The 17861-nt window shown below is 41.1% G+C and overlaps 1 protein-coding gene across 1 annotated transcript in view; it reads left to right on the forward strand.

The window, feature by feature from the left end:
• Dlst (dihydrolipoamide S-succinyltransferase) overlaps positions 1-17861 on the forward strand; it is a 20945-nt gene that overhangs the window by 809 nt on the left and 2275 nt on the right. The window contains exons 3-14 of the mRNA XM_033766728.1: positions 18-204; positions 354-396; positions 3122-3170; positions 5954-6009; positions 6139-6213; positions 6432-6487; positions 7324-7435; positions 9726-9878; positions 10249-10325; positions 11256-11353; positions 15695-15825; positions 17470-17543. Of these exons, the coding sequence (XP_033622619.1) occupies positions 18-204; positions 354-396; positions 3122-3170; positions 5954-6009; positions 6139-6213; positions 6432-6487; positions 7324-7435; positions 9726-9878; positions 10249-10325; positions 11256-11353; positions 15695-15825; positions 17470-17543 (1111 nt within the window). The remainder of the gene's footprint in view (positions 1-17; positions 205-353; positions 397-3121; positions 3171-5953; positions 6010-6138; positions 6214-6431; positions 6488-7323; positions 7436-9725; positions 9879-10248; positions 10326-11255; positions 11354-15694; positions 15826-17469; positions 17544-17861) is intronic.

Consider the following 17861-nt stretch of genomic DNA (forward strand, 5'->3'; position numbering starts at 1 on the left):
CCCTTTACCTTCCCAAGTCACCCGGCGCCGCTTGTTGCCTGCTGTAGCCGCCCTCTGTGTCGGGGCCGGAGGGCCGCGCCCGTCCTGACGAATGAGACTGACTCAGAGTTCGGGAGGGGCGCGGAGCAGCCCCGCAGCCCGATTCTGTGGGCCATCTCCGCCTTTCTGTTAACCAGCGGGCGTCATTTCTTTCGGGACGTTGAGGTAGTCTGGCGGACACTGTGTGTTGAACCATCTACCTTTGGAGATAAGAGATTCACCTGCCAGCAGCACTGGGGCAGGGTTGAGTGTGCACTTTGAAAAAGCTTTTCTCCAACTCTTTTCATGTTGGGTGACATGGATAATGTTCTCTTTCTCAACAGGGGAACTGCCCTCTAGGGAGACGTTCCCTGCCTGGTAAGTTCTGCCCTTGCGGTTACCTAAAATGCTCTCCTCTAGGGCAGAGCAGCGTGAGGAAATCTGGTTCTGTGTCTCTCCTCGTGTTCAAAGACATTTCGGCTCAGATAGCAAACAAAGCATAATGCTACTTAATCTAATAGCCGTTACTTACTCATTCAGCACATAATTACTGAGTTTTTACTATGTATCAGGCACTTTACTAGACCCTTATTAGGGATATGGTGACTGATTCTTGCCGTGAAGGAGCTTACAGGCTAGTTGGGGAAGACAGAGTGAAAATTGCTAAACGAGTGAGCATTCACAAATTGTAATGAGTGCTGAAAAGGTTACAAAATAGTGGACAGAAGAGATTTTGAGCAGGTGGTGTTAAAGATGCGACCTGGAGGATGTGACAAAGCTAGTGTAGTGAAGAGAAAAAGGATGCCAGGCATGGTGGCACACTCCTGTAATCCCACACCCAGGAGGCTGAGGCAGGAGGATCTCTGTGAGTTCGAGACCAGCCTGGGCTGCATAGTGAGTTCCAGGGCAGTCTCACTACATAGTGAGACCCTGTCTCAAAAAAACAAAAAAACAAAAACAAAACAAAACAAAAAATAGCATCTACAAAGCCCCTGAAAAAGATGATTTGGCTAGAGCACTTTTGTTGAGGGAGAGTGTCACGAGACTATTGGAAGTTCAGATTTCATCCCAGTAGTTTCGTTCTGTTTTGTTTTTGGTGGCAGGGAGAGGATTAATTATACTAGATCTTACATAGCTTATTTTTCAGTAAATGGCATACATATTTGTTGAATGTGTCCACTCTTATTGTAGGCTTACTTTATGCTGAGCATTGTTCTAAGTGATTTCTGTTCAATTTTTAATCTAATCATCAAATAACAAAAAATATATTAGCTCTGTTTTAAAAAATGCATAATATAAAACCAGAGGGGTTAAGTGTCTTGGCCAGGGTCACACAGCCAACTGTTGATCAAGTTAGAGCCACCCTGACTTCTTCCTCAGCCTGACCTCTTAACCCATCATGTTCTCATTTACTCATGTACCTAATAGATTATTTATCAAGTGCTTGCTACAAGGCCAGCCCCTGTGCTAGGTGGTCGGGAGACAGATGGTCTCTGCCCTTGAGGAGCTTATGGGCCAGCTAGAGAGACCAAGCAAGTACACATTTAGGCACACATAAGGACATAATTATATTGTGGTTACTAGGAAGGAGAAGTACAGGGTGTAGTGAGAAGCTGGTGTGCCGTAGTATACTTGGGAGGATAATGAATGCAGGGAGAGTGTTGATAAAAGCTTCCCCGAAGAAGCGACATTTAAGCCGAGACTTGAATACCTGAGGCAAGAATCCAGGCAGAGGGAACAGTTTGTGCAAAGGTTTCCAAGCAGAAAGGGACTTGACCAGTTTTAGAGATGGGAAGGATGCCTAGAAAGATAGGGCTGGATGTTATACAACTGTGTAAAATATTTGAACTTTATTTACCCTAAGAGCCAGAGGACTATAAGGCATCTAGCACAGGTGTCAGTTCATAATGGGCTCTCAGTAAACTTTGTTTTCAACTGACGATCGTGAGAGATGTCAGAAACATTTTTCTCCACTTTATAGAGTGGCATAACAGAAGAAAGAGCCTTGGACTTGGGTTTTTGCATTTGGCTCAGGGATTCACCATAGGCTAATCACTAAACCTTGGGAAGCCCTATTTATATATGCAGTAATAATGGCAGATAGTCATCGTTCTGTTTCAGAGAGCTGCTGTGAGACTTGAGGTCATATGTGAAAGTTTTTTATAACCCTAAAGCACTGTACAAGTGAAACTTGCAGTAGGATAAACTCTAAATTGGATTCAAAGATCCAAAAATCATGGGCTGCCATAATCTAGGTCTAAGACATGCTATACTTAGAATTTACACTGTGTAGTCATTGGTGCTGGTCACAGAGGTACTGCCTGGCGACTCTGGGAAGGTTTGTGAGGTGGTGGGCATCAGGGGAAGCTCTCTCAATTGGTGTCTCAGGAGGAGTTCTTAATGGATTGGTAGGAGGGGAAAAAGACGAGACTAGTTTTCAGGTGTTAATTGAAGAAATGCAGTTATTTATGAAAAGGACAGTTGGTGGGCAGAAAGGGGCTCTTTGTTTAGAATGAGTAGGGTGGAAGACTTTAGGAAGAGCAAAGGAAGACGATGAGCTGAAAGGTGGGAATTGTATTTGCTTTGTTTTGAAACAAGCTGGAGACCAAATCTAAAGTAGTTCTGCCTTTGTGCTAGGGTTTAGTCAGGAAAGTTTCTAACCCATTTCGCTCAAACCCAGACCAAATAACCCTTGCTTCTCCATTTAGATTATGTGAAGTTGCAGGATAAGCTGTCATGTCTTTTTTCAAGCTTCGGTTGTTTGAAGATATGGGGAATAGAGATATTTTATTAGAAAAAACAGGGATAACACAAATATATGTGTTTCTCAGGTAAATAAACTTTGGGCTATGCCATCAGATATCTCCCCTTTCCTCCGTAAACACATACCCACTCTCAACCTTTCATATCCATTTCTCTCTGCTTTTAAGGTTACTTTGGCAGAAAAATTTTGAGAACCAAGATGTAGTGTGATAGAAATTATATTGTTGTCTACAGCTAGTTCTGCTCTGTCTTGGGGTAAGGGGATGCACAGACCTCTCTTCCATCTCATATTCTGTATAAGATAAGAGTTGTTGGTTAAGAGTTGTTTTGTTTCTTGCAGGGGTCTCCTTATGTCAGGGACCAAGTTCCCCTGACAGCAGGAAGATTGTGTAAGTATCACGGAGAGTACAGATATGTGGCCACCAGGTATTTTCTTAGATATCGGTTCTAAATTTGACCATCTTGTTTCTTCATTGGTCTCCAGACCCAGAAATTGAGGTGGCTATGTTGAGTCCCTAGACCTAACCTTGATGATCATTTTTTATTTATTGTGCACCTTGGGTGTTAGCCCATGCCAATGTTAGGTCAAGAGTATTCCTGTTCTCAGGTGGTTAGATTATAACAAAAGATAATTTGGAGCCCTCTTTTTTTTTTTTAAATGGGAATAGAAGTAGAGAGTGCTTCTAAGTATTCTAGTTGGATACAAGTGCATCTGAAGTGCTGGAGGTCACGTTTATTGTGGACATTGAGAGCATCCTCTTGGTAGCCTAGTTATTCATTTTAGAAACAGTAAAAGCAAAAGTCTAGCTGATCCCTGGTACTTTGACTAGTTCAGAAGTAATGCTGTTACCACATAATGCAGAGCTTGGTGAAAGGCCACCCATGTGTATTTCAGATTAACTTCTGCTTATAAATGTTGCTTAAATGCTACTTTGCTTTCCAAGTGTTTTCAGTGTGGTGATAAGAGGATGCTCTCTAGTAATCCGTTCAAGAGCTATGAAGCTACTTTGACTATAGGAAGAATCTTCAAAGTGAAGAGACAGCGGATTAGCTTCCTTAATGCGCATCACAAAGAGTTTTATTTAATTTGGAAAATGTTGCACTTAGTATTAGAAGTATGAATTCCTGTGTTATTTTCAGAGGGCAGTTTGGCACTTATGAGTCTTTGAATCTTGTGTACCTGGTGATCTAACTATTTCATTTCTAGGGATCTACACTGAACTAGCACTGTAAACCCTGCTTTCTCTCAAAATGGCAGACATCAGGGTTAAGCTATAGCATGTTAATGTGTTCACACTATGATAGTGGGGAAAAAAGCAGATTATAGTACAAAGTAATTCCATTTTCTGCTGTATGGTACAATCCTATTATAAACATTGTTTTTGCTGTTTCTAAAATTCTGCAGTGAAAATCATTGCTTTTGTAATTTAAGAAGTTAGATCAACATACATTATTTACCTGTAATTTAAATGAAAGTTGAGCAATAGTTAATCCTTATGTAATATATTCAAGTATTTGAAAGTTATTTAAAAAAAAAAAAAACCCCACTTCCTGGGCATGGTGGCACATGCTTGGGATCCCAGCACTTGGGAGGCTGAGGCAGGAGGATTGCCACAAGTTTGAGGATAGCCTGGGCTTCATAGTGAGTTCAAGGCCAGCCTAACTTACTTAGAAGACCCTGTCTCAAAACAAAAAACACTAAATTTTGGGTTAGATCGTTCCTAGTTGTGTCATCCTAAGCTAGTACCTAGTTTTATGTTATGTATTACCTTTTTTATGAAAGAGGTACTTTATTTTAAAAATCTTTTATTGTAAAATTTTTAGTGTATTTTTATTTAACAGGTAATTCTGTGTTATTTTCATGGTTCAAAATTCAGAAGGCAAAAAAGGAGTATTCTTGTTCTCTAGCCCCACTGAATGCCTCTTCCCAGAGGCAGCTGGTGTCCCAGGTTCCTAATGCCTGGCTGAGTGGGTCTCTGCATTTGTACTCTTCAGTTCTTGCCCGTGGGAATCTGAGCTTTCCTTCAGCTCCCAGTGCTGGGGCTCTTACCTAGGACCTCGGCATGCTCTACCACTGAGCTATATTCCCACCCCTTTTTGTTTTAATTTTGAGACAGAATCTTGCTAAGTTGTCCTAAGTGCCATCAATCTCCTGCCTCGTACTCTTCAGTAACTGAGATAACAAGGATGTGCCAGCACAGCTGGATGTGGGCATTTGCTTTTACATGATTACAAACAATGTTTTATGTTCTGTGTTTTTAAAAATTTACATTTTTCCCCTTGAGTCTCTGTAGAGAATATAAAGTTATTTTGGCATTATAAAAGTAAAAAAACCAAAGGGCAACTTAAATCTATTTTACTTTCCTATTGTAAAGGTTCTTGTTGAATATTCATACAATCCTTGAGGTGTAGAAAGTTAAGTTTCCATCAGTACAAGTCATTCTCTCAAATTATATATAACTGTTAACCCTAGTTACCATATATTTCTATGTCTCACGTTCTCCAGAGGTAATTATTCATGGCTTTGTGCCTTCGAATCGGTATCATTCTCCACTTTACACTATTTAATGAAATGCTGTACCAGAAAGTGCTTTGGTCTTTGGACTGAATCTAGAATGGACTGATGTGCTGTCTCTCGGCAAGAGAACAGGAGATAACCATGATGGTTTTCTTTCTTTTTTTTTTGGCATAACACCTTGTTTTACTTCTGAGTTAACTGCCATGTCTTGCTGCTTTATCTGATCTAAATCTGTTGTCGTGAGGACAGAAATTCCATTATACCTGGTACATCAACATGTACTCCTGAGGGCATGATTTCTATCTTATTTGGATTTGGTTAATCCAGATGCTAAATCATTTTGGTGAGTCTGCAGTGGACTGATATTTTTTTTCTTTAGAGAACTAAATGTTAGTCTCTCTGTTTGTGAGAACTGGCATTTCATTGCAGTACAGGGCACTGTATAAGGCATCCAGGCTCTTGGACTCTACTGCTGAGTCCGAACCTCGATCTGGCCTGGTGATGAATACTTTGACAAATTCCTCTGAATAACGGCGATGGGTATCTTGGCCAGGAATCCCTGATTTAAAGGGAAGGTGACCCATAGTGCCTAAACTAGTCTAAAATATGAGTGATTTGACTAGGAAAGGAATAACTTTTCTGTTTCTTTTGCAGCTTTGACAACAGTAGTATCTTCAGTGTTCGCTACTTCAGAACCACAGCTGTGTGCAGTAAGTACCTGTTTTTTTTAGGAATGTAGCTTTCCTGGAAAGAGCAACAGCTGGCCAAGTTTAATTAAAGAAAAACATTAAAAAGGAAGCGGGGGAAAGGACTACTTGTGATTTTTGCTTTATTCCTAGAGGATGATGTGATTACAGTCATTACCCCAGCGTTTGCTGAATCTGTCACAGAGGGAGATGTCAGGTGGGAGAAAGGTAGGATTTAGTTTCCTTTCACTTCTTAAATTTAAATACTTCCCTAACTGGCTCCCTTCCCCTATGCTAACCAGCGGAACTTCTGGCTTTACACCCTTTTCTTCTATATGGATACATGGCTACATCCACTCTGGCCCTGTAGAAAAGGGGTCTGTAACACATCTGAAATTCTCATGGCTGCTGGAGGCTCTCCCCTAACAGGTACTTTGTCTTTTCAGCTGTTGGAGACACAGTTGCAGAAGATGAAGTGGTTTGTGAGATTGAAACGGATAAGGTGAGCTTGGCTTACCCTATATTAGAGATAATTTTTCATGATCAACCATGAGCTTCTTTTTTTAAAAGAAAAAAGTAGAAAAAAATTTATTGAGAGAAAGATAGCTTCTGTCTAAGAGGGACAGAAGTGAGACCGGAAAATGGCTTGCCCCATGAGCTTCTTGTTTAACTGTTCTTTAAAGATAAATTTTAATTATCTCTAACCTCAGTTGTAAAAGTGTTGGAGTAACTCATTAAAAAAAAAGCTATTATAGATTTTTGTGCAAGTATGTACTAAGGGCAACTAGTAATTTTATTTATTTTATTTTTTATTTTTGGTACTGGGGATTGAATTCAGGACTTGGTGCATGTGAGGCAGGCGCAGTGCCACTGAGGTAAATCCCTGGCCGAACTAGTAACTTTAGTTACTTTAATAACTTTATAACCAGTCTGGTAGTTCCTTTTTTTTTTTTTTTGGTATGGGGAGTCAAACTTGGTTCCTTGTGCTGTGAGGCAGGCAGTGGAACCACTGAGCTAAGTCCCCGGCCCTCCATTTTTTTCTTTGTGGTGCATAAGCTGTTCCAGTTGCTTTTCCATGTATCATTTGGAAGCAGATTAACTGACAGATTAACTTTGTTTTAAGGTTTCCAGGACAGGATAGAAAAAGTGAATCTTCACAATAACAGTAATTTGTCATTGCTCTGACTCAGAAAGTGTGGCTGTAGGTGTTTCTGTATACAGGGCCCTGAATAAATCAGGTTGCACCCTTGTGACTCATATTGAGGATTTCATACAGTTAATTTGCTTATGCAGGGTAAAAATGTGGAATCTTTCTCTCTACCTTTCCTCCTTCTCTAGACATCTGTGCAGGTTCCATCACCATCAAATGGTGTGATTGAAGCTCTGTTGGTACCTGATGGAGGAAAAGTCGAAGGAGGCACTCCTCTCTTCACACTCAGGAAAACTGGTGGTAAAGAAGTTCTCCGGGTGGTTAAGGTCTCCAGTGTTCCCCCTTGGGCTGAGCATACTGTTCTAATAATTCCCTGATTTCTCTGAAACTCTATGGGATTCTAGTTGCCCTTGGTTGAGGGTATAGGAGGAATAATATTTATATAGAGTGAACTTTAAATGTCAAGTTCTAGAAGGAAAGAGTAGTTTTTTTTTAAGCTTCATAGTATTCTGTCCTTTCTATGGATGTTTCTTTCTTTCTTTCTTTCTTTTTTTGGAGGCAGGTATGTAGTTGAGGCTGACCTGAAACTCACTATGTAGCCCAGGCTGGTCTCAAACTCACAGTGATCCTCCTGCATCAGCCTCCCGAGTGCTGGGATTACAGGAGTGCGTCACCATGCTCGGCTTTCCATGAATGCTTCTTACAGTGAATCTTTTCTTAAAGTTAGAAACAAAGATTCTGAAGACAGTGTCCCTTAACTCTGGCATGAGAATCATATGGGTGCTTTGAAAATAATACAGATAGCTGGGTGTGGTGGTACACACCTGTAATCTCAGCACCCTGAAAAGGTGAAGCAGGAGGATCACAAGTTTGGTCGCAGCCTAGGCAGCTTAGTGACTTAGTGAGACCCTGTCTCAAAAGAAAAAAAAATTTTTTTTAAAGGGTGAGTGTGTGGCTCAGCAGCCCCCAGTACCACAATACATACATAAATACCAACAATATTAGGTACCATGACTCAGAGACTCTTATTTATGTTTCCCGACTAATTCTAATATACAGCGGGACTGTTCTTAAGTGAGAAGAATTATTTCACATTGTCTGTTATGGAGAATTAAGTATAATTTCTATTCTCTCGTAATATCTGTGATATTTCTCTTGGGAAGAAATGAGAAAGGAATTTGTACAGACCTCATGGTATTTGAGATATATTTTTGACTCTTAGTTAAATGCTCTAACTACTAACATCTCTTTCATTTGTTAAAATAGTCAAGCAGAAAGATGTTGGATTGCTTGCTTCACTGAGGTTGATCAGGCCAAGACAAGTCCGAAAAAAAGTGGAAAAAAAATGTACAGTAGTAGGCTAGGAAGTAAGATGGAATCTTCCAGTTGAAATCCATCTTCCGATCAGTCATTTTTTAGTGTCAAAGGAAAGTTCTTATAATTTAAATATTGAACTGGATGTAATCTCCAGATGGGTAAAAATTGAAATCATCTAATTTAAAGTTGTTTGTTTATTGTATGACTATCTCATTGGTTTATGAGAGTCATCCTGGATGAAATGCTTTGAACTCCTAAGTTCATTTATTTATTTATTTTTGTACTGGGGCTCGAACTTGGGACCTTGCGCTTGCGAGGCAGGTGGTGGAACCTCTGGGCCAAATCCCTGGCATGAACTCCTAAGTTTAAATGAGCCCATGATTAAACTTTTTTTTCCTTCCTTCCTTCCTTCCTTCCTTCCTTCCTTCCTTCCTTCCTTCCTTCCTTCCTTCCTTCCTTTTTTTTGTACCTTGGATCGAACTCAGGCCCTTGTGCTTGTGAGGCAGGCACTGGAACCACTGAGCTAATAAATCCCTGGCCCAGTTAAACTATTTTTTTTAATGGTGCAGGATATTCTAGCTGAGTATAGTGACGCATGCCTATAATCCTAGGATGTAGGAAGGTAAGTCAGGAGGATCACAAGCTCCAACCCTCTTGGACTCCATGTGAGCTTGAACTCAGCCTGAGCTACATGTGACATCCTGCCTCAAAAACAAGCAAAAAGAATATTTTTTTATATGTAATGTTAAAATAGATGAGTTTTATCAATATTATTATAATTAGTTTCTGTGTATATTTTAACACTTAAATTGCCTGGGCTTGTTTTGCTTGGAAGTTTTCGTTTCCTTGGGCTTAGTAGGTGCTTTGAAAATAACCTGCTGTGCTGGGTGTGATGGAACACACTGGGAGGCTGAGGCAGGAGAATTGCAAATGCATGCCTAGCCTGGGCAATTTAGTGACAGACCCTGTCTCAAAGTGAAACATAAAAAGAGCCAGAAACGAAGCTCAGTGTGAAATCACCAGGTGACTGAATCAGAAAGGCAGCTAAATTGAGCCACTTAATCTGATACAGGGTATTTAGAGTCCCTGGGGAATAGAGATAGTGCCTTATATCGTTATGTGTATTTCATAGTGTCTTACATATAGCAAATATCCAGTAGACATTTGTTAATGGATTGGAAATGGGGCTTTTGCCAGTAAATTCTGCTTAGAATCTGCAATTTGGTTGTCTTCATTCCAGACAGTGCCAGTGATGTCTATTTTTGTTTTTTAGCTGCTCCTGCTAAGGCCAAGCCAGCTGATGCACCTACCGCAGCTCCAAAAGCAGAGCCTACAGTATCAGCAGTTCCTCCTCCCACTTCAGCCTCCATACCTACTCAGATGCCACCGGTGCCCTCACCCTCACAGCCTCCTTCTAGCAAACCAGGTAAACTTCCAAGTCCCGTAAGTTTTTCTCTGGGAGAAGAACACCTTGTCAAATACCATGTTTCCTCAATAGCTACAGGCTGAGACTGCTCATGGCCCTGAACAGAACAGGTTGACTGCTTTGTAGTACAATCTCTAGACTTTATACCTTAAGATGTAAGCTTACATCCAGGCTTCCTGTTTACTAGCTGTGTGACTTTGGGCTACTTACTTCCTGAGGAGATTTTTCATCTGTGAAGTCAGAGTGACACTAATACACTTCAGAATATTCTGAGGATTAAGTGATAGTTCAGTATAATTGCATTGGCATGTACTCAGAAGATGTTCCTTTCCTTCTCTGATGCAGCTGCACCTTCTCTCTTCATTTTCAGTCTCTGCAGTTAAACCCACTGCTGCACCTCCACTGAGTGATCCAGGAGCTGGCCGAGGTCTGCGTTCAGAACATCGGGTAAGCCTCTGAGAACTACTTCCAGGAAAGAGTTGGGGGGCAGTGTTGAGGTTAATGGAGTATGAATATAATTGTTCCTACCATTGAATGGATGGCAGTTCATGCTTTTGGCCTTGATAAATAAAGCATAGAAAATGGCTTATTTGTGGTCAAGGAGCCATCAAATGGTAGGCTGGAACCTGAGGTCTTCTCTACACTTGTCTGGTGGTTGTTCCACTGTTTTTCCACTTGTCCTGTGGCTTTTCCACAGTGGCTTTTCCACCCTGCTATGCTACCAATGAAATGCCCATAAGTAAAATATTTTCAGGGAATGGTAACGTAGTACTCCCTCCCTCCTGCAGTGATGCATACTTTAGAGAGGTTTAGTGAGAGCTCTAGTGCTATACTTCCTGGATACTTAGCTGTAGTTATGGTATGTAATACACAGTCACAATATCTGTCAGGCCAAAGATAAAATCTTAAGGAAGTATGGCTAAGAGTATAGGTTCCTCTGCTTGAGAATACTTCCTAAAAATACTATAGGCTCAGGAGTTTGTTGCTTGTAATTTTCCATTCCACAAGGAACTGTTCTCATGCAAAGCTTTACCAACAAAAATTACCCCTTCAGTAATGATTCCTAGGTTGGCTAGACAGAACTACACCACGTTCTTTTTATGCATTGGTTTTGGTGTATAAATCACACCATTTCCTGGGTCTCTGTTCTTGGTCAAATTTCACTCATATCTGAGTGAGGGCCTATGTTTGGCCTCTTTTCTTATTGTTGCTCAGAGGAGGAATGCCACCACAAGAAAGGGGAAGCCTGGAACTCCTGTCATACTTATATCCAATATTCCTTGCCATGTACTCCTGGCAAGCTTAATTGTCTGACTACATGGGAAGTCCTCAAGCCAGAGATCACACTGTCAATACTTATTCGACTTTTACTTTCAGGAAAAAATGAATAGGATGCGGCAGCGAATTGCTCAGCGTCTGAAAGAGGCCCAGAATACATGTGCAATGCTGACTACTTTCAACGAGATTGACATGAGGTGGGATCTCTATCCCTTTTACTCTTCGTGTCTCCATGTTCTCTTTTTTGGAAGAACATTTAACTTGCCCCAGTCCCCACCTATTGCTGCTTGCAAAAGTAGCTGGACAAGAAGTACTTCTTGGCTTTGTTTGGTGTTGACTTACACAGGATGACTCTTGGTTTTGTCCTTTCTGATTTTCTTAATATTATGCCTGCCTCCTCTGTGTCTTAAGAAACTTAGCCTTTCAGACTTTCGTACTTCTGACAAGGCTAGTAATAGTTTTGAACTCATGCTTAATGTCAGATTGCCAAGTAGAGATGGGGCAGCTAGGCCAGTAGGGCTTAATCCCAGGCCTCGTCATGGATGGAGAACCCCTGACAGAATTCCCAGAGCTAAGGCCCTACATGCTAATATTTTCCAACAGTCACCTGCTCCTTGGTCAGGTTCCTGTAACTCACAATCAGGCAAGGCTTGTCCTCTTTCTTTTTTTCCAGCTTTGGTAGTGAAATGGAAAGCAGGTTGTGTTTAAAAATTAAAATGTCAGAATATTAAAGGAACTAATTCACTCTACCCATTTCTCTGGTGAGCTAATTGTTGATTCACCTGTTTTCAAGATCTTTTTTCCCCCCTAATACAGGGGAGCTCTATCATTGAGCTATATCTCCAGCCCCGTACATATGTATGTATGTATGTATGTTATATTTATTTATTTATTTATTTATTTATTTATTTATTTTGAGATAGAGTCTTGCTGAGTTGCCCAGGTGGTACTTGAACTTGTGATCCTCCTACCTCAGCCTCCCTGAGTGTAGGGATTATAGGCATGCACTGCACTCAGCTTTCTTCAAGATTTTGATTTGTGCAAGTATCAGCACTATAGGGAAGAGAAAGTAGTTTAACAAACATATTTTGAGTGCTTCTTATCTATTAGGAGCTAAAGTGTGAAATTCAAGAGGGATATAAAGATTACTAAAAGAGGCTCTGATTCTTTAGAGCTTAACTGTTTTGGATGAACTCAAAGTCTAGAAGAAAAAGTGAAGTATAAAAATGAGTATGAAACAGAGGAGGGAGTGAGTTTATTTGTTTTTGAGATTGGGGGTACTGTAGCAAGGGTTTCCTGGAGAAAAGAGTTTTTCTTTTGTTTTTGTACCAGGGATCGAACTCAGGACCTTGGACTTGTGAGGCAGTTGTCAGCACCACTGAGCTAAATCCTCAGCAGAAAAGAGTTTTTAATTGGCTTTCAAGAATGACCAGCATTCCGCTGGATATGGTAGTACATGCCTATAGTCCCAGCTACTTGGGAGGCTGAGGTAGGAGGATTGCAAGTTTGAGACCAGCCTGGGCAACTTAGCAAGAACCTATCTCAGGGGGCGCCGGGGATTTAGCTCAGTGGTTCCCCCACCTGCCTCGTAAGCTCAAGGATCCAAGTTCGATCCCCGGTAACCCCTCCCAAAAAAAAGAACCTATCTCAGGGCTGGGGGATGTAGATCAGTGGTAGAGCACATACCCAGCATGTGCAGAGCCCTAGGTTCAATCTCTAGTACCTTGAGAGAATATGACTAGCATTTTAACAAGTAGCCTTGTAGAGAAAGGTTATTCCAGGCAGTGTGAACAGGTCTGGATCATGCCATAGGCAAAAGTGTAAGAAGTAGCCAAAGATAATTTCTGCCATTAAAAATATGCATGTTACCATTATGTTTATCTAAAAGGTACCAATAAGGTTTTGCATTAAAAAAAAATTATAAATATGTATAGAAAAGAATGGTAAAGAATGGAGCATATTTCTGAATGTTTTGAATGCCAGGGTAAGAATTATTATTAAATCAGGAGGTAAACCATCAAGTCTTCAGGTCATCCATCTCTGCTTCCTTTTGTCTAGAGTATTAAGTCTGCTCATCTACTTTTTTTTTTTTTTTTTTTTTTTTTTTTTGATTTTTTTTTTTGAGGTGCTAGGGATTGAATCTAGGGCCACATATGTGCTAAGGAAGTATTCTACCACTGAGCTATATCTCCAGCCCTGCTTTTCCACTTTTCATCAGAGAAATTTGTTTTCCTCTGACAAATAAAACAGCATGGCTGATTGGGGCACTGTTGACCATTTGTGGTAATTTCAGTAGAGGTCATCCATTCTGTTAAGCTTTCTAAAGAGACTGGATGTCATTCCAGCCAAAGATTCTCTGCTGCCTGTAGTACATAGGAAAAGACCTTACCTAATGAACCACAAAGGCTACAGCTTATGTTTCAGTGCATTAAGGCCAAATTGAATTGGACTTTGAAATTCTATCCAGTTTCTTAAGACAAAATGTAAATATTTGTGGCCCTGAAGGATGCAGTTGACTCAATAGCCTTGATTGGAAGGTAAGTACAATGGCTCTGTCTCCTTTCAGTAGCTAATTGAGGTGTCACCTAACAATGGCCTAGGGTCTCACTGGCAGTAATTTCGTTTAGATCGAGTGCCCTTTGGGTCTTGTGTGGATCATCTAACCTATAAGGGCCCTTTCTGAGACTTCCCCCTTTCCTCTGTTGTCCCATTTCTGCCTCCAAGGGCAGAGCTCTGAAATAGAAACTCCTTAATGACCAGAGAGTGGCATTCAGGCAGGTTTCAGAGCAGAGATATCTATCACTTCTCTTTCCCTCTTCTGCAGCCCTTCTGTCTTGGGAACCAGTAATGTCTTTAGAGTGGTAATCCTAGCACTAAATAAGGTTAGACTCAGGAAAACAAACATTTAAAAAACCCAATCAGTCCCCCTAGGAAATTTTCCTTTTTTAAAAACAAAAAGTCTGAAGGGAGTAGTTAAAGTTGTACCACATCTTATCTTTCGTGCTAATGTTGAATTAAGCCATTATAGGGGGAAAAGGAGAACCAAGCATTTTGGCCTGAGATAAAGTTAAATTTGATTTTTGTTTTGAAATGCTGTTCTGGTAAATACAAAAGTTTTTGCAGCGAAATGATGAGAAAGCCATTTTACACTAGCTTTGCAGTGTATGCATGAAAAACCAGTCCTGACAGCCCAAAGGCTGTTGGAAAGGCTTCTCAAGCAGTGAGGCCCTGCTGCTGAATCTGAAGGGGACAGGCCTTCCTCCGCATGAGACCATTATTCTAAATACTGAGGGAACCACATTTATTAAACTAATCTTAATCAAGCACTGTGTTTTCATTGTGTTTGTATCTTGGTACCCAGCCCTGACTCTCAAATGTGGTGGTGGTACAGTGTCTGTTTTAAAGGAACAAACAGTTGCTAACTCTGCAGAGATAAAGAGAGAATCTGTCGAAAATTGTTTGTCTTCCCCTTTATAGCCATAAATGCTTTTGCTCACATGGAGCCCATTCACCTATAGGTTTTGTTGTAATTTTTCTCTAGAAAGGAAGACTACTGCAAAGAAAACGATCAGGTTTGATGGTGTTTAAAAAATAATTCTGGCCAGGCATGGTGTTGCACATCTGTAATCCTCTAAGAGGCTGAGAGGCAGAAGGATTGCCTCGAGTTTGAGGCCAGCCTGGGCTACGTAGTGAGTTTAAGGCCAGCTTGGACTACACAGTAAGATGCTGTCTCAAAAAGAAAATAAAAATAATTCTGACAAATAGATATTACTTATTTGTAGACTTTGTTTAAAATACATATATACATATACATATATATATACATATATGTATATGTATGTGTGTGTATATATATATATATATATTTCCCCCCAAGATGAACAGCTCATGATTTTAATATAGTCTGAAATATTTTCTCATCCAGGACAAGGATGCTGGTGTGCTCTTGTGATCTCACCTTCATTTTTTATTTTTGGTACCAGGGATCAAACTCAGGACCTTGTGCTTGTGAGGCAGGCACAGTGCCACTGAGCTACATCCCTGGCCCTCTCCTTCATTTTCTTTATCACTGAAACCTGTGACTTTTAGAACATAAGAAAGCCTTGTAAAGGGCTCAACCTAGCCTAAAGAGCGATTAGCCCTGAGACTATGTATGTATGTATGTATGTATGTACTGAGGATTGATCGATCCCAGGGCCTTTTAAAAAATAGTTAAAAAATAGCTTAGTTGCCCAGGCTGGTATCAGATTTGCAATCTTCTTGCTTTAGCCTTCCAGAGTAGGAGTGCAGGCATACACCCCTGCACCCAATTTGGTCCTCTCTTTTTTTTTTTTTTTCCAGCTTTAATTGAGTTTATTGGTACATTTTAGGGATACAGTAGGTCCTAATTCTTTTATATCCAATTTTTGTGAAAGAACAAGGTTATTTTATTCACCTTTAGTGAAATATTTTAAAGCTTGAACTTAAGTAGATGGTATAGAATATGGGAAAGCTCAGCCAAGCTTTGTGGTCACTTTCTTTTGTAACATGTTTTACAGTAACATCCAGGAAATGAGAGCTCGGCACAAAGATGCTTTCCTAAAAAAACATAACCTCAAACTAGGCTTCATGTCGGCATTTGTGAAGGCCTCAGCCTTTGCCTTGCAGGAGCAGCCTGTTGTAAATGCAGGTGAGTCTTTATGGCCAGAATTGCAGAGGTCTTGGGAGGTAGGTATATGAACACAGACTGCTCCAACATTTTGGGGTCAGCACACTGAGCCCTTTTATTTCCTAACTCTAGAAATATGGCCAGTTTCCCCAGGGATTCCTTGATTCACCTTCCTGAAATGGCATTATAGCGACTGTCTTCCCACCAGATGAGCAGAACAGTTTCTCTTCCCAGTGCACAGCATGGCAGCTGCTTTGGCTGCCTGTCCTCCAGACTGCCTCAGATTGGGATGGGATGAAAGCTTGTGGTCTGCCTATCTCCTAAGCCCCCAGCCCACCCACTTCATGTGCCTTGTTACTTTGGGGCCTGACTTCCACACTTGACTTAGGCTGCAAGTTGACCTTTGATCTCTTTGGGATGAGCTTCTTTGGGAAGCCTTTGGCTTGGCCTTTCTTGTGGACTTGGTACTAGTTCTTTTTACGCACCCAGTTTTTTCCATATTGAGACACTTCTCTGTTCTCTGGAAGGTTGGAGAAGGGTCAGTGATACTTGCAATCCTCAGAAAGTCATCTAGAAGTAGGAGCCCTAGTCTTTTCCTTAGAGTGCTGTGCTCTAGGTAGGTAGGTAGGAGGGCTTTCTCTGCTTTGCCCCCAGTGTATTCATTTTTTTTTTTTTTTTTTTTTTGGTACCAGGGATCGAACTTGGGTCCTTGCGCTTGCGAGGCAGGCCACTGAACCGCTGAGCTAAAATCCCCAGCCCTGCCCAGTGTATTCTTGTTTCTCACATTCTTCTCACATCTTCCTGATTGGCTTTCTCTTTTCCTTTGGCCCCATTTCTTCTGCTTGCACACACTTGTGGGCAGCTGTTGAGGTACTCTTACCTTCTCTTCATCTTATGTAGTTTCCTTGATGCCTTATCTAACACTACAACATGCTCTTTTTCTGGGAAAGATACCCAAACTTTTTTTTCTCCATACCAGGGATGGAACTCAGGACCTTGTGCTTATGAGGCAGGCGTGGCTCCGGCCCTCTGAAGCTTTAAAAAAAAAATTTTTTTTTTTCAGTACTGGGGATTGAATTTAGGACCTTGTGCTTGTGAGGCAGGCCTGGCCCACCTCCTGAGCTTTTATTTTCTCATACATGCTACATATAAATGTTCAGCTGTTGGCTTGCTATCTCACACTGGTATTGTTAAAGTTGGACCACCCAGGTTTCTCCTGAATCTCCTAGTGAGAGGCTTCCCCTTCCTCTTCTTGAAAGTGGGGAGCAGAATGACAGAGCATCTCTGCCTTCCTTTGCAGAGTTGTCCTTTTGGAGCACTTAATAACACTGTTCTCTGCTAAGGGAGGGGCATGAGTAGAGCCTAGTTAGCCAGATCTTAGTACATCATATCCCATGGAAGCCAATATGTTGAGCCTTTCTGAGGGCTGCCAAAGAATGGATACTACTGCTACACACGGAGGTCAGTCACAGGACTTGGAGATGGTATCACTGGTTGGGATGGGAGTAAGTAGAGTTCCAGTTGCCATCTGTAATGTAATCACTTTCGTAGTGGCTGGCCAGACCACGTGTTATCAAGCACTGCAGATTCTTACTCTGTTAATGCAAATATCAGCTCTTAGCCATAGCCTGGGGCGGTGTATATGACACGTGTTTTCTCTCATAGTGATTGATGATTCAACCAAAGAGGTGGTGTACAGGGACTACATTGACATCAGTGTTGCAGTGGCTACTCCACGGGTATGTCAGGGCAGGAGGTGCGAGTGCTGATCTTCTCCGCATAGCTGTGTGAAGCAGGTCATATGGGAGAGATCATTTCTGTAATTCTGTATTTTTATGGGTTTTTTTGGTACTAGGGATTGAACTCAGGACCTTGTGTTTGCAAGGCAGGCAGTAGCACCACTGAGCTAAATCCCTGGCCCTGTAATACTGTAGTTTTAATAAGTTTGTAATCTTTAACCACACCACATTCTTATTTATCTTAATGTCAAGCCTAAATATCTTAGGCTTTTTTTTTTTTTTTTTTTGTCCCAGGGTTTGAATCAAGGCCCTTCACCT

Source organism: Fukomys damarensis, unplaced genomic scaffold (genome assembly GCF_012274545.1).
Source record: "Fukomys damarensis isolate Sample0158 unplaced genomic scaffold, DMR_v1.0_HiC HiC_scaffold_21, whole genome shotgun sequence".
In the NCBI taxonomy this organism is placed as follows: Eukaryota; Metazoa; Chordata; class Mammalia; order Rodentia; family Bathyergidae; genus Fukomys; species Fukomys damarensis.